The sequence below is a fragment of the Microtus oregoni genome, unplaced genomic scaffold (genome assembly GCF_018167655.1).
Source record: "Microtus oregoni isolate MIOR12 unplaced genomic scaffold, Mior012 000012F_ref0000307, whole genome shotgun sequence".
NCBI classification, from domain to species: domain Eukaryota; kingdom Metazoa; phylum Chordata; class Mammalia; order Rodentia; family Cricetidae; genus Microtus; species Microtus oregoni.
The window spans coordinates 38999121-39015990 of record NW_024543071.1 but is presented as its reverse complement, the minus strand read 5'-3'; the positions used below and the strand labels follow the sequence as shown (position 1 = coordinate 39015990).

Below are 16870 nucleotides of genomic sequence, written 5' to 3'. Positions count from 1 at the left end.
GTCTGGGTGGCAGACTTCTTACTTCCCTTTAGATCTTCACATTGAAGAAATCAGCAAGAGAGGCAGGGACTGTATATCACTCACAGTGTGCTTGCTCAGTGTGCATGAGGCTCTGGATCACTCCCTAGCACCACAGATCCCCTTCACAGCCCACCGTATTCCTCACAGCTAGTCACTGAGGGCTAGAATTTCAGCAGTTCATTTTGAGAGCAAGCAAAGTTTCAGTCAATTGAAGAAACTTTCATCTCACCATGCAGTTCACTTTTGTTACCTGATCTCAATTTTATTTGAATTATTCATATTAGGAAAAGGTTTAGCTACTCCTGTCAGGAAGAGATTGTCATCTTATCCAGAAGTCATCTTGAATGGAGCCATGGACAGATGTGCAGTCTGATGAAACTGGTTTCAATGACGGCAGATGTTGTAGTTGGTACATTTCTAGGGCTAAGAACAGACTTATAGACTGAAGAGATGATTCATTGGCTAACAGTGCACACTGCTCTTGCAAAGGACATGATCTCTATCCCGAGCTCCCATGTTAGGTGACTCACAACCAATTGAACGTCCAGCACCAAGGGATCTGCCACTCTCTTATGTTCTACTATAATACCTGTACTCATGTGCACAACCTCCCTCCTACACTTTCACATAATATTTTTTATTTAAAAATAAAACCAAAGAGCAAAAAAACAAAAATTAAAAAAAAAACAGTCTTGTGAAGAGCTGGAGGCAATCACATAACTATATTTTTTTTTCTCCCCCAGTATGTGTATATGTGTAGGTGTATATGATAGAGCAATTTAACTTGCCACAGAGAAAGAAATGATGGAATATTCTCTGCTGAGGAAACCACATTGAATCATTAGCTCTGGAATATGTTGAAAATATCCGACTGTGACACTAATCTAGATGTAGCCCTACCTAGTGCCCATCGTCTGACCACAGCTAGTTTTCCCCTTATAAATGAAAGAGGGAAAGAAACATCTTTTACTTGTGATTCCATTCTGAGAAGTGAACATTTCTAAAAAACCAAGCCTTCAAAATACATGTATCAGGCTTGTGGTTTCAGGGGAAAAAAAGATCAGTTCTGCTGGTCTGTTTTGAAGATTGAAGAATGGCTGGTGCATATACGCTGCTTAGTAAATACTTGGGAAACTAAGTGGGTAGGCATGGCAGCTGTCTCCAAAGTGCCCTTTAGCTACCCGTATAATGCTTGATTTGAAGAGCATATTATTACATAACTATCCAAGAAAATACAATGAATGATGTTGCCCATTCAGAGAGTAAGGGGGATGGCATGTCAAGTATGCTGTGCAGCCTGTGTTTTTCCCCTTCTAGACACCAAATGAACCAGTTTCGAATCCACAAACAACTGTGACTCTGCAAAACACAGCTGTTTGGGCTTTGGCCTGAGCACCTCTCTGTATATTATGTAATAGCTGTTGAGCAACTGAGCCTTTAAATCAAAAAACCATTAATGCAAGAGAAAACAGTTCAATTTTTTTTTCAAAAAATCTATAAATCTATAAAGAGAGAGAGAGAGAGAGAGAGAGAGAGAGAGAGAATATTTAAAGAACACAGAAGTTCTGATCCAGATTCAAGCAAGATGAACAGATAGATACTCAAGGACCTGCTGAACCTGGGGAGATGGTCGGTGTCATGGATCTGGATGCATGCACAATTCCAATTTTAAAACGTGCCTTTATTTTCTTGTCATCTGTTGTTCATTTTAATTGGCATAGAACACATTGAAACAGAATTGGTACGTTCCAGGAAGATGAAAATATTTCCTATCTGTTCCATGAGGGAAAATCTTCCAATGCCAGGATGAATAAAAGGTTAAACATAACTTCTGTGAATGTAGCTACTCACACAGAGACACAAAGCCGATCGTCAGCCTATGTGCAGATCATTTTGTGGTTATCAAGGTAGAAATGGAAAGGAGGAATAACAGACTGGGGATGCTTTGCCTGAAATGAGATTTCAGCCTTATCCTGTGAGGATCATAAGCTGTAAGTCCACTCCCTGTTTACCAAAGGAGAAGCTCGGGTCAGGGTCACAAGAGAAACAGGTTCCCAAGCTCCTGTTCCTGCCCCTAGCTAAGTCCCCATGCCATGCAGGGGAGATGGCAACTTTACTACAAAGAGGTTATCGCTAATTCTTAATAACCAGAGCATCCAAAGAATGTTATCTAGTTCCTTCCATATCTTGTGCTGGGGCGTCTACACAGAGAAGCATTGTGTTCAAAATGAAAACACTAGAGGTCAAAATGGTCCTTTACGACGTTCTAGGCTCAAACCATTCCGAATTCAAACTCTTTGGGAGTGATATTTACATTCTTTCCTGCTACACTGCTTAGAGTAATGACTTACAAGCGTAGACATTTCCCAAATCAGACACTACTTTCACTTTAAACAAATTTTCACAGAAGCCTTGGACATAACGCTCTTTGAGGGTCTGCGACAGTGACCTCTGATTGAGAAGTCCTTCACAGTGTCACAGTGTTCTGTTCCCATCGAAAAGACATAGACAATTTGAGGATTCTGGTATGAGATGAGGTTGCGGAATTTTTTAAGTCTAGAGAGGTGGGGTTTCTCGTTAACAGCACCCTGATCTTCTGGGACAAGAATGGATTTGCTATCAGCCGTGTCCTGCAGCTTCATGGTCCTCTGGACACTAGGGAGAACAGATGTTGTTTTAGACTCTTCTCCATTTCAAAATCTTTGATACCCAGAATGTTAGAGAAGAAAAAGTTACATAATAACCTAACAAAGCATGAACAGGCAAGGGGAAAAAAATAACTGGCTTCCAGCGTCAGGAGCAGCTGCACACACACACCCTCAGCACAGGTTTGGCTTTGTAAACTAATTCATCTGTAAATAGTGAGCAGTCTCCAGATGGAACTTCAGGGCTGAGGTGCAGGTTCCTTAAGGATTCACATTTAAAGGCAAAGGCTCCCTGCCAGCCTTAGGTGTTAGAAGAGAGTAGTGTTCTTTCTGCCCTGCACTGGGTCTGCCCATCCAATCATATCCTAATATGCAAATGACCCTTAGTGCATGCAGATAAAAAGGAGCAAGTGCCCTAACAGAACCAAATTGCTGAGCCTGTCACCTGTGTTCCAGGAGCCAAACCAGCAATGTCTTCCCCTGCACAACCTGAAATCCCTGCCCCGCTGGCCAACTTGAAGATTCAATATACCAAGGTAAGACAAGGGCTTTCCGTGGGCGCCTGACTAAAGCATGGTCGATTGGGGCTTTTTTTTGCAAACAGGAAGACAAAAAGCTTGCAAAGCTAGTGGCCTGATTCAGTGGTGAATTTTAGACCATATTAGACAACTTCTCGTAAGTTTGTATCTTGACATACATCCAAGGGAAAAGAATTTTGCTCTGTGTGAATGATTCTTGTGCCAGAGTGCAGTGAACCAGAGTGAGCAGCAGGTCTATTAACCCTGTGCAGTGAGCACTTATGGTGAGACAAACAGAGGAACTTACTAGAAAGAAGCCAGACATGTGGGAACAGCTTTTTCCCTCCTTCCCTTCTTCCCTCCCTCTCTTCCTTCCTTGCTTCCTCCCTTCTTTTCTTTCTTTCTTTCTTTCTTTCTTTCTTTCTAAAAGAGACATAGCCCTCTAAAACAAAGTAACATGACCATATGTTTGATAACAGAGTATTGACGTTGGAGGACTTAACTCTGAGCGTCTAATGGAAGCTGTTGCCAAAACCTCCAAATGGACTTGAGTTATTTGGTTATTGTGAGATAGAAACTCTGCTTATTTATTTCTCCAGAAAAGTTTGTTATTGTTGGAGACTTTTGGAGAACACATGTAAGCTGATAAATATTTAGAGAGACAAGACTTCAAAAACTTCAGCCAGGGAGAGTTAGAAAGTGATCAGGCTGTGGTTGTCCTGAAAGACTCTCTTAATTTTTTTCTACCACACAGTCAAATCCTAGGGTCCCAAAATTAAGAAATCTCTCTCTCTCTCTCTCTCTCTCTCTCTCTCTCTCTCTCTCACACACACACACACACACACACACACGAAAAGCTATTTAAAATAGCTGTGCGGTATGATTCAAAGAACAAAGTGAGAGATGTACTGCTTAACTCTGGGGAGAGTCATGTTGACTTCTGAATTAGAAAAAGCCAACCAAGAGTATTAAAAGAGATGACAAGGGCCCAAATGATCCACTTTGTGCATTTATTTCCTTATACATGAACTGGGAGGAGAGGTTTTGAAACACAGCAGCCTTTGGATTTTTCTAAACGCATTAAGTGTGGGAGCTGCCTGGCTTATATGTGCTTTTTCTAAGGACAAGGTCTGCAGAGAGGAGTGAGCCTTGATTATGGCTGACTAGGAGGTAGAACGGCACAAGCTTGCTTTCACAAACTTTTCAAAGAAAGAACATGCTGTACAATTTGGGGTTTTTTGTTTTTGCTTTGTTTTTCCTCTCTTTTTTTGTTTTGCTTTTTTGTGCAAAAGTCTAGAGAGTCCACAAGCTCTAACCCCTTATAAATGTCAAATTGTGTACACACCACATATTTCAATCTTCCTGCCTCACCAAGTTTTGCTTGTTTGGAAGAAATTTTTGTCAAATCTGTATACCCAGTGTTTCAGAAAGATTGGTGTCATTGGCACTGTTTATATTGTTACAGTTTAATCACGAAGAAGAGTTTAGTTTGCATGATCCCAGCTGGGAATAGATTTTGTAGTTGGGATGCCCTATCATTCTTTACTTAGTTTGTTTTTTATGAACTTTACTGAGCCTGTGTGTGTGTCTCAAGAAAAAAAAATTAAGTAAAATATTTTTCCTCTGATTTAAGTTTAATTTAATACTTATTCAGGAAGCATGCAAATGAAAGTACTAGAAAAATGGGTATTCCTTAAAGTCTAAGTACAAGGGACAAGTACAGGACCAATAATCCCTTAACACAGATGTTTCCAGATGGGAACTTCTTCACTGCATAAGAACGTCTGAGGAAGAATGGTGGGCCTAAGGATTTAAGGGCCAAGAATGCATTTGTTTGATGTTCACGCACTTCTCTAGTTAATAATCAGCAACACAACTCAGTGAAGTTTGATTTTTTTTTTTAATCTTCTACATAAGTCTGGTCTACTCAGTAAGCATCATACCATTTGATGTGCTGGTTATAGCATTTTCACACTTGGGAGGACACCAGTTATGTATGCAATTAAACCTCAATGGGAGCTTTCTCTATGCCTGTGCACGTTCCTTTACTGTGTCCCACTGAAGAATTGTATTGGATTTGCACTCCCTAGAGATTGAAACAATGGCTGTTAGTTCCTGGTTGCAAAAAACGAAAGGCAGGGGTTAGGAGTATTTGTCAAATTACCTTTCCTGACCAGTATATCAATTTATGTATTATTTTCCCTACTGCTTCTTTTTTTTTCTTTATTATTATCTAAAGCAGGTTGGTGTTTGGTGCTGAGGGAGCAAAGAACAATAAACAATAACAAAAATAAAAAGAATATCAGCTAGAACCGAACAGCTGCATAATCTTAACTTCAAGAATATTTTTATGTATATATGTATATAATTGTAAATAATGAAAACAAAACATAATTATTTTTAAAAAAAAAGTAAGCCAAGCAATTCAATGATACATCTAGGACTATTCTCTAGTTTATTTCTTTTATCATGGAGTACATAAAATGAATTTTGGAGTTTATGAACTATCTCACAAGGAGATATAAAAGCCCCCATTGCATCCCTATCTTCGTTACCCCCTTGGGAGTTGTAAGCAAAAGCCACATGTGCCCCAGTCCTGGTACAGAACTTTTGAATGAAGAGCACCTTTTAAAGTTACAGGACCCCTTGTCAAACCCCATCACCTCCATCTGCCTCTGCCTTCTTACCATTGATATGGGGTGATGAGGACCCCGTTTCCTGAGGGTGTAAGCCATCCCAGCTGGTAAGAAGCACATGAGGCACAACTTGGCTCCTGGGGAATGGCTAGCATTGGCAATCACATCCTGCACATTTTTGGATCCATTGCCCAGGTCTGTTTTAACAGTACCATTCTCCTCTTTTCTCTCGCCCAGTTTTTCTGTTAGTCTGCCTTACATTATTGCTCCACCCGAGCACCAGTATAGGCCTCCCAGGTTTACCCAGGCTTTCAGGGTTCTAAGATTTTTCTCTCATAGGATTTGTTAATTCCAAGTTTTCTTTCTCGTGTTACACGCCTTCCTTTAAAAAGAGATAACAGGAAATTCAAGAAGACAAATATTTTCAAATAGAGTTCAAACTTTATTAATAATTAGCATAATTATTGAACTTAACTCCTTAACTTTTAGTTCTTTCATGCTCAGAAGACTTTTTCACCTGATACTGATAGTTCATATACACACTAAATAATTGCAACGAAAGTGAATGATAATAATTTTTTTATTTGCCCATAGCAGCCCTATTGGAAGCTATAAATTTTTTACATAGATAAAGAAACCAAAGGCTTAGAGAATATAACCTTATACAGCTTGTAAACAAGAAGTCTAGGTCTTGAATGCTGACAAGTCAAGCCATCGTGCTACAATGGTCACTGCCATGATTTAGGGACATAGAAATAAGATGGTGTGCAATTTTTGCTTTGACTTTTATCTGCCCATTCCTAAGTACTGGAGGGTGTTGACTGTGAACTTTTTTGTATGCTTCTTTCAGAACATAAGAAGCTATTGAGTACCAGTTTTGAGAGAAAGGAGGCAATAGGGAAGGCAGACAAAACAATTCTGTTCACTAGAATGAAAAGGAAGGTTTGGGTTGAGAGAAATTGTGAGGAGGAAGTTGAGACATGGGTGCACACTTAATATGTAAACTATATTACTTCAAGCACCATGGATTAAATCTTGGCTATAACAGGTGATTTCATTCTTAGGTGTCTGGTTTCATTAATTTCTCTCTCCTGTCAATGTGTATGTATGTGTTTATGTGTGTGTACATGTGTACAAAGAACGATGAACAATTGAATTTTCTGTGCTAGGCACAATTTGAATATTGAAATTTTTAGTAACCTCCACTTTCTATCTCTTTTAAATTTTTTTAAATTGATTTTTATTGAGCTCTACATTTTTCTCTCTTTTAAAATTCTTACAGTTTACAAAAGCAGGCTACTTGAGATTTCACATAACTCCTTCCTGCTTTCCTTAATTTCTCCCATTTTCTCATCCTTTCTCCAATGCTTCCCTTTCCTTTGTTTAATAAATTTGTTGCATGATTGTTCCATATCAGATAATATAATGTTAATATGATCATTGTCTCAAGAAATTATATTCTTAATGGATTTATTGGGCAGCAAGCAAGTAGACAGAATACATTAAATAGAAAATTGTGGAATGTTCTCAAAGCAAGAAAGTGGAAAGCTGAGAAGATATGTCAAAGTGACAAAATGGAATAGAAAAGTACATGAACTCTGAGAATGCTTTCTTGAACCACACTGGCTGATGGAGCCTGGAAGAAATCTTGAAGATACTTAAAGGAGGGCAGAACCACCTTTACAATAAAGCTGACTGTGCTATGGTTGCCTTCATTTGCAGAAATCTTTTCTAACTTCGGAATAAAACTATATTTTACTTTCTTAGGGTTTGGAACCAGTTGAACAAGTAGCTGAATTTCTGTGATGTATAGTTGTTTAATAAGACAGACCTGAATTCAATGTCCAAAGTTTGTACTTACTTCATAACCTAACCTGGTCAAACTACTAATCTGTTTGGACTTAAGTTTTTCTATCTGTTTATGAATGAGCTTTTGCTAAAGATGCTAATTGGGAAGTGGCTATGAGAATTAAGTAGTTTATGGAAAGTACACAGTGTCTAACAATTATTATTTGGTATGCATAAGTTTAATTTGGTACTTAGAAGTTTATCACTTGTTATTGGTACCTTCCTGAACTATACTTTCAAAGATTAACGCTATAGTCCTGAAATGGTTCAACTTTCAATGCTAGTAAAATCTGTAATTTATTACTTAAAACAGTATTTATCTCATTTGAGATTAATAAGTAACTAGTCTCCAGGAACTAGGAAATAGTACTATGGTCCTATTTCTAAGCTTTGGAAGCTGAGCTCACAGAACATGCAAACTTGTTCAAGGTTACATGGCTCTTAAGATACAAAACCAGCCAGGCAGTCATGGTGCATGATTTTAATCCCAGAATTTAGGAGGCAGAGGCAGGCAGAACTCTATGAATTTGAGGTCAGTCTGGTCTACAGCTCAAATTCCAGCTATATAGAGAAACCCTGTTTTGAAAAACCAAAAAGAAGAAAGAAAGAAAGAAAGAAAGAGAAAGGAAGAAAGAAAACCAGAATATAAAGTTGACAGATTGTACTATTGTAGATGATGTGTTTCTATATGCCATCCTTTTCTCCCTGACTACTAAAGACAGTGATATTCCAATCTCATTCAAGGAAACCTCAACACAAGTCCTAAAGTAAATAGCACATAACCTTTGAAAGTTATTGTTTCCATTTCTTAAAGTCTGTATGTTCACATGGCTTTTCAAGCATAGAGCATACCTATTGAATTTTTCACCTTCTCTTTCCAGAAAGACAAGGCTATGTGAGAACATTCAGAAAATGTGGTGGACCCATCTGAAGTGCAATCCAATCTGGGTTAATAACTTTGTTCTACATTGATGTTTTCTTTAGAGAGAAGAGGGCCTAATACTGCTAAAGAGGAAAGATAGAAAGAAGCTTTAGTGCTTCTACAGATAAATTCTGATCCAGAACATGTAAGATGCATATAATATATATCATTCTCTCACCCATTGAACTTAGAGATGATGTAGCTCAAAGTAAATGCAGCATCATCTTTCCTTTCTCCTTGATTAAAGGGCTTTAAAACAAGGGCAAATGACCATGCAGTTCCATAACTGGTAAGGGAATAATGTTAAACAGAAATAATAGGAAGTCTGCATTTCTCCCCATTTCTCTCACTTTGTTGCCACCACCCGGTGACTATAGATAGTTTCCTACCCTATGGCATTTCTTCTCTTATTTCCTTTAATCTCTTAGTTTTGAATCACAAGATTTTGCTTTGTTGCCTCAGGGCTTAGATTAAAACTAGGTGTGAGTAATCTAGTCTTGTTTTTTTCTTTTTTTTTTAAATCTTTAAGATCCACTTGACATGTTCCATTTCTCATACTGTTACCTCTACCCTGACTTTCATCTTATTTTCACAATTTTCAATAGTCTTGGTATATTTTCAGGTTTCTAACGATGAGAAAATATACACATTATATATATATAATATATACATATATATATTATATATATATATATATCATTCCTAACATGTTGTCAAGCTGTGTCCCCGCCTTTCAGAGTTTGTAACATACACAGATGATCTAGCATCAGGACTGACTTTTTTTTTTTTTTTAGCATTTGTCTCCCTTAGAAAATCTTAAAATGCTTTGTACATTGAAAATGTGTTTCTCATACACTCTTAGCAACTAAGAAAATATTGACATCCATTATAAGAACTTTGAGCTGATAGCCCAGTTACCACTGTGCAGAGATAATTTGAATTTGGGGTACTTTGTTGGAAGGAATTAAAAACCAATAGGTCATCAAATCTCATATCAACAGATAAAAAGAGAAGATATTAATTAAACTCATTTTGTTCTAAATGAGAAATGTTTTGAAGACATTTTATATTTGTTAAAAGGAGAAAAATTTATAATAAGGTCTGAAGAAAAACCAGAGTATATAAATTTCTTATTTAGAATTGTTTATCACCAAGTACATGAAGACTTAATAACTTTGACTCTGAATAGGAATCTTTGTTTTTCTAACAATTGTAAGTTGGGACAGTAAACTACACCCAGTAAACAGGAGGGTAGTATGTATATCATTTTTAATTTGATATATGAAAAGTGCAAAGAGCAGAAGTCAAATATAAATTTCCTAAAAAGCTATTACGGATTGTTTTATCAGATTGAAAAATAATAGAATAAAAAACCTGGAATTCCTAGATTATGAATGAAATCTTTAAAATTCCAGTGATTTCTGTGAAGTTCGGCTTAATATCTGTCTCTAATACATACACAATATCCTAAAGCACTGTGAGTACAATCATAATTATAATGTAGTCAATGACTTAATGTGACAAAATATTTTATTTTAGTAGCTCTGTCTCCCAAACTTGTCAACAGCAAATGGAAAGTATAGTTCTCTTCATGATAGGACATTCAATAAGCCCAAATCGGTTTAATAATTCTGTAATAAATATTCATTGAACTAAATTTCTCCATATACCCATTTAATATAATTATAGGATAAGTAGTTGTTCAAATATATGTTCTTACAAGTAGCTAGAAGGCAATAAGATATGGGATAAGACAGGTGTACAAAGAAGGTGGGAGGATTAGTGGAAGTGGCGAGTTTAGAGAAGTGAGGAGAAGCACCAATCAGAATATCCTTAGTACTTGTACAAAATTGCAAAGAAAACAACGCAATAAAAAAAATTCAGAGTGCTTATTCCGGATTTGGTTATGTAAATAAAACTAAACAAACACTGGGTTTACAGTTTTCTTTGGTATTAAAGGTTAAACCTGAAAACTGCTGAGTCACAGTTGCTCACAGGGTTATCCAAAGCCTCCCTCTGCGGTCACCTGATGCCTACCAGATAAACCTCAATATTTTTAAGAAGCTTCGACTGCCTTTAGTATGAAGGAGCAGTGTACAGGTTACCTGCAAGATTCTAATATCAAAATGACATGCACATTTTGTCATTGCTCTTTCACCAAAAGAAAACATGGGCCATAAGTCACCTATGGCAGGGATATCACTGAGAACTCACAGAGCTAAGGTCATGGGGACTCAGGTAAGAATTAGTTAGTCATACAATAGCATAACAAAATGTGGTCAGGTTAGTATCAAACTTTTCCTCTATTTCTAAGTGAAATTATAAGTTTCAAAGATTATGATACAATTGATCTCTTGGTTTATCTATGAAAATCTGAGGTATAACAATTCCTATAGCAGAAATAAGACAGAATCATTGAAGACGAGTGAATTTCTTGATAATTTTAAAGGCCAATTATAATATGTAGGCTGAATTGTAATCTCATAGACTGTAAGTATCTAATTTTAACACAGAGCAGAATACACTAATCTTGTAATAGGAGAAATATGTTACTTTGGAAAAAAAGAAAAGATTTTTCAGTTGGAGCAACCAGTGAGCAGGTCATGAGGAGATGCTCCTTAAACTAGTCTGAAGTAAAACACAAAGATGCTGAGGCTGCAGCAGAAGAGAAAACTGGAATAGAGGAGGACCTGGTAACTGAAGCATGGAGCGTGGGGAACACATGGGCTGAACTCAGGGACTGTGGGACCAAAGATCAAGATGAAAAAACTACCCAGTTTTTTTACTTAGTATGCACAAATGTTTGTATGTATGTTTATCCATGTTAACTAAAACAAGTGATAGGCATTTTGAGACAGGGAGAGTCATGCAATATGTAGACATATCATACCTCGACTCTAGTTTTAAAAAACCTCAAACTTAATACATATTTAAGTACCTGTATCTGTTTTCTCTGTATCTCCTCAGATCTTCATCAACAATGAATGGCATGACTCAGTGAGTGGCAAGAAATTTCCTGTTATTAACCCAGCAACTGAGGAGGTCATCTGCCAGGTGGAAGAAGGGGACAAGGTAAGTTCCAACACCCACAAGTCCAATTTCTACCAAAGAGTCTTTGCTTCTCACCATTCTGAGCTCAATACCCAGTGTAAGCTCAATGAAAGGCATGAAAACATGGATGCTCTGGAAGCTGGGTAAATATTCTGTTGTCCTTGACATAAGACAAACACCATCAATGGATGCCTTGAGTGAGGTGCTGATTTTTTTTTTCAAAACTATTTTTCCTTGACTGCTTTTCACTTGAAATAGTGTCATGGTTTATTATACAGACAGACTCATAAAAACATTCATCAGGATAAAGGAGAGAAAAATCTTTTATAAGCTTACAGTTATTCTTTCACATTTGCTAAGCAAAGCTAAAGGCCGATATAGAACTCTTAGAACAACTTATTACCAAGTTATTTTATTGAAAATTATTGATTTGGGAACAAGGAGATCAGGGATCTTCATGCTATACATGGCAAAATCGCATTTCCACTACACTACAGTATGGAAGAGTTTCTTTTTCCTGTAGTCCCAACAGTACTTTACACATTTAGATTTTTGTTTAGAATGATCAGGAGCAGAGTAAGAGACTATCAGTCAATTACCATTTTGTTTGGAGTTTATCCAGTAGCTAGCAAAGGAACAAAGTTTCATATTCTTGTCGGCCATCTACACATCTTAAGCAATGCTTTTTGGGATAACTTCTATTTAAATTAGATTATTTTGAATATTTTTCGTTATATTAGTCCCATATATAATCTGGAAACAAAACATTTGTCAGATGAATAGTCTAATGTTTCCCCCTGCAGACTGCCTGTTCACTCATTTGTTCTGTAAAATTATAACTTGACACTACACAGATTTATTTTTTATTTTTGTTTGTTTTAATGGTTGTACTTTGGGAACTTCTCCAGTCACTGTCTAATTCAATATCTTGAAATGAGTTTTGCCCATTTTCCTTCAGTAATAGCATAGGTTTAGGTCATTGCTCCATTTGAGTTAATTTATATTTATAAAAAAAGAGAAGGATCCTCCACACTAACTTTTCTTCATGTGATGGTTCATTTCTCTGTAAGAAAGAGGCTGGCTCTTCTCCACTGTATGTTGTGATGCATTTGTTGAAATGGTTGCAGGTGCACAGTGGGAAATATGGATTTGGAGTAGTATAAAGGTAGGGTGATTGGGACAATTGGCTTGACGGGTGCATCTTGATGAATTTCTAGAAAACCAAACTTAGGCAGGGAGATAATTACCATCCACAGCTATGTGCCACTGGTGACCCAGAATTCTCTGTGTTAATCCCAGAAGAAAGTAAAAATGTGTTTACTACGTTTCTTTTTTTTCAAAAAGGGGAAGAATAAATGCTTTATACCTAAGACTGAGATACAACACACAGTATGGCTTTACCTCAAATGCCAACCTCATTCACTGAGTATCTCCAACAAGACTGGGAAGGAACAAACAGAAAAATAATTCACACATGCAGTAAGATATACACAAACTAAGAATCCATCCGCTGCCTATGCCTTCTCCATGTAGATAAAAATGTCACTCAAGACTATGAATCTATAGATGACAGTTAGTGAAAAGAAATATTGTTGCTGCTTTAACAATGAAGCCTTGAACATTTAGCTCCTAGGGAACATCTTGCTCTGACAATGGGATTAGTCCCAATAGGAAAACAAAACTCTCTGCCTGGGTTCAGTAGAAGCCTTGTCAGGCAGAACTTTACTAGGAAAGTCAATGAGGTTTACTGTCTTTCTCAGGCACAGAAGGAAGATTCAGTGACCATCCCAGCACCTTTGCCAGCGAGCACTGATCTGCTCTGTGCTTAGTGACAACTGCCCCTCCCGTAGAAAGATCAAGGAGACTAATTCATACCCAGGCAAGCAGTAGACTAAGTCTCTGTGCCGGTATGGTTGGCTGAACAAATGAGTCATCTAAGCAATTGTCAGTCATATAAACTATTTGTGATAAACTAGGGCTGGCTTCACGACCACATTCCTGTCTGTTTCCTTTTAAAAAAAAATATTTAAACAATGTCTTTTTAGAATTATTTCTGTTCATACAATTTGGGAGGAATCTAATGAGGAGTGGCTATCATTGCTTAGTCACTCTAGCATAACCTGGTTAAAGTTCACAGTCACAAGAAACCTGATATCCTGGAGTGGCTCGTTAGGTCAAAGGCTAACGGTCTTGAAGATTTCATTCACGAGCAGAATGGGACTGCCAACCGGCCCCATCCTGCCTCTCATGGTATCACAAATGTAAGGCAGCGGCCAGAGCAAATGCTTGTTCAAAAGCAGTCTGCCTGTGGCGGGGAAGTGTTTTCTTTTCACTTCAGTGGCTCCTTTAGGAGCTGCTCACTAATCCTGGGCATGAGCTAATAGTTAATAGGAAGGGTAAAACTAAATGTCCATTCAAGTAAGTGCTTCCGACAGATGTGAAAGGAAACTGGTCTGATTGCTACTTTCTCCATCTCTGACTGAATTTAAAATGGGGGTCCACATTCCAGGAGAGATGGAAGCTTTGGGACCCCCCCCTCACTAGTCTTAGAGGTCCCTGCTTTCTCGCATTCATTCAAACCACCTGCACACATTCTGCCTGCAGGCTCTAACTTCAAAACTGGGATATTTCACTGTTCCTAGGCCATAGGATTTGGTCATAGAAAATCCCAGTTAATCTTGTGTTGTAATTTAAAAAGTATATCTCGCCAGTCCTTGAATAATAATATACAAAATAATAACTTTTTGACAGAACATATTTAAAATGTGATTAATACATTGGGTAATACAAAAGTTTTGTTACATAATGAAATTGGCTAACCCATGATTATTACATAAATATTTAAAAAGAGATTACATAAGGCAAAATACATACCTTTCTATGATAGTAGCCTGTTAGATTATGATAAAACTAAAAAATGTTAATATTGTATGTGTATTAAAAGACTAGCAAGAAATCTTGCCATCTATAATACAGCGAGCAATGACTATGCTACTCAAAGCAGCTTTGTTAGACAGCCTGTCTGAGATACAAGAAGTAAGTATGGAGGTAAGATATAGTATCAAATGTCTGTACTTTCTGCTGTGTTTCACACGCATAGTCTACTTACCTACAAAACAAGGTCCATGTTACTCAATTGTAGTAGTAACTTCGGGTGTAGAGATCCTGCCTGCCTTTGTGCTGGGAGCCTAAAGCCTCTCTTTTTTTTTTTAAATCACTTTGTTAAAATGAATTCACAAAGAAAAACATCACACAGCTAGATTAAGAAAGTCCCTCAAACAAAACTTGCCTGGTCCCACACTGTGCATCTCAATGGACTTCTACACGATGAGAAGGACCACTTGAAGCCACTGAACTTCATTTCGGGGTTCACACTTTCAATATCAACTATGTTTTTGTGGACTTAGCCAACACAACAGACTATGACAGAGTTGAAACTAAGAAATACTTAGATTTTATCCTCTTTCACAGTTCCTGTGTTCTGTGCCCTCATTCACTGCATTACTCTTCCTTTTTCTCCTTTATCAATGTTATTCTATACACACACAACAGTCCGCATATAAACATTACACGTTATAGGCTAGGATTTGTACATGAGGAAGAACATTCGATTTTTTTCTGAACCTGAGTGACCTTACTCAATATTGTACATATTAAGTCCATTCCTTTTCCTGAGGATTTCTTGATTTCATTTTTTTTTTTACAATTGAACAATATTCTTTTTCTATGTAAACCACATTTCCTTTTTTCTGTTGGTGAACACATACGTTGCTTCCATTCCCTTGCTATTATATATAGAAAAAGTTCATGGTAACTATAGTAATAACTTATGGCAATAAAGAACTTGCATTCCATCCAGGAGATCAGTAAGAAGCTCTTCATGACTCTATGCCACTGGGATGTGGGCCGGGTGATGATGGTGAACCAGGACTTTGAACGTAAATGGACCTGCTGCTAGAGCATTCTCTATCAGGGCAATTTCAGGAGCCAAGATAAGAAGGGAGAGCAGGAGCAGGTGAAAGGTAAACAGGAAGTCTCAGCAGGTAAAGTGGAGACAGAAAATGCTGAACTTTGAAACCGAACCTTAGGATTAAGCCTTGACCTTAGGGTTGTGGATGAAGCAAGCAGGGTTAAACATGAGAGGGAAAGTGATAAGATTAATTACATGAAGGATATTGGCCTGGAAGCCTGAGAGAGACAGTGGGGAGGGAAGATGAAGGGGAGGCTGGGGACAGTATGCAAGGACAGGAACAGTGTAGAAGAGGACAGAGAAAGGTGAAAGAACATGCTGGAATGGACGAGGCTACTGTAGTCGCTTTCATGTTGGTCTCTTTTGAACCACAGTTGTCCATGGACATTTAGCATGTCTGATGTATAGAAACTGTGAGACAACTGTTCTGAATAAGAGGAATGAACTTCAAACAATGTATCTTACTTTAGAACAGACTGGACCGTCCGCATCCATGAGTCCCATGTTGGTAAATAAAACTGCCCTGAGATAAGAAGGTGTAGCTGCTCACATAGACGGTGGGATGTGATGCAGTGTATCACCGCTGGATGGACACTGAGTTCACAGGCTTCTTTTAGCCCTTGTTCTCTAACTACTATTTACCTTGTTTTATGTATCAAGAAATAAACTAGACTTAACCAAAAAGGCCTGCGGCTTAGATGGAAATTCTATGTCAGTTTGACCTAGAAAGGTGAGCTTTCTAGGACTTGGGAACTGTTTTTTTTTTCCTGGATACTGGGGGAAGGCTGTATCTATAATATCATAAGGTGGTGTTTGGTTATTCTGTTCCTCCAACTTAGTGAATGCTTCCGAACAAAATCTTTACCTCCGTGTCCTATCATTAGCCGGCCTACAGTTAGAATGCTGTAAAGACACACAGATGCTTGCATCCCTCAAATCTTACGTGGTTAAAAGGAAAAAATGAGGATTCAAAGCTGGGTGTTTTGTTTCACTAAGAATTTCACAGAGAAACCCTGTCTCGAAAAACCAAAAAAAAAAAAAAAAAAAATTCACAGTCCCATCCAGGCAGTGGTGGCACAGGCCTTTAATCCCAGCACTCGGGAGGCAGAGGTAGGCAGATTTCTGTGAGGTAGAGGGCAGCCTGTTCTACAAGAGCTAGTTTCAGAAACCCTGTTTCAAAAGACCAAAAAAAAAAAAAAAAAAAAAAAAAAAAATTCACAGTCCCTACTCTTTCTGGCTTCCTGGTCTTACAGGATTAT

At 37.7% G+C, this 16870-nt stretch overlaps 1 protein-coding gene across 1 annotated transcript in view; it reads left to right on the top strand.

Annotated features, from left to right (window-relative positions):
- The first annotated feature begins 3063 nt into the window (after nt 1-3063).
- The window catches only part of LOC121454409 (retinal dehydrogenase 1), a 36385-nt gene continuing 22578 nt past the window's right edge, over nt 3064-16870 (top strand). The window contains exons 1-2 of the mRNA XM_041661729.1: nt 3064-3202; nt 11558-11662. Of these exons, the coding sequence (XP_041517663.1) occupies nt 3137-3202; nt 11558-11662 (171 nt within the window). The 5' untranslated portion in view covers nt 3064-3136. The remainder of the gene's footprint in view (nt 3203-11557; nt 11663-16870) is intronic.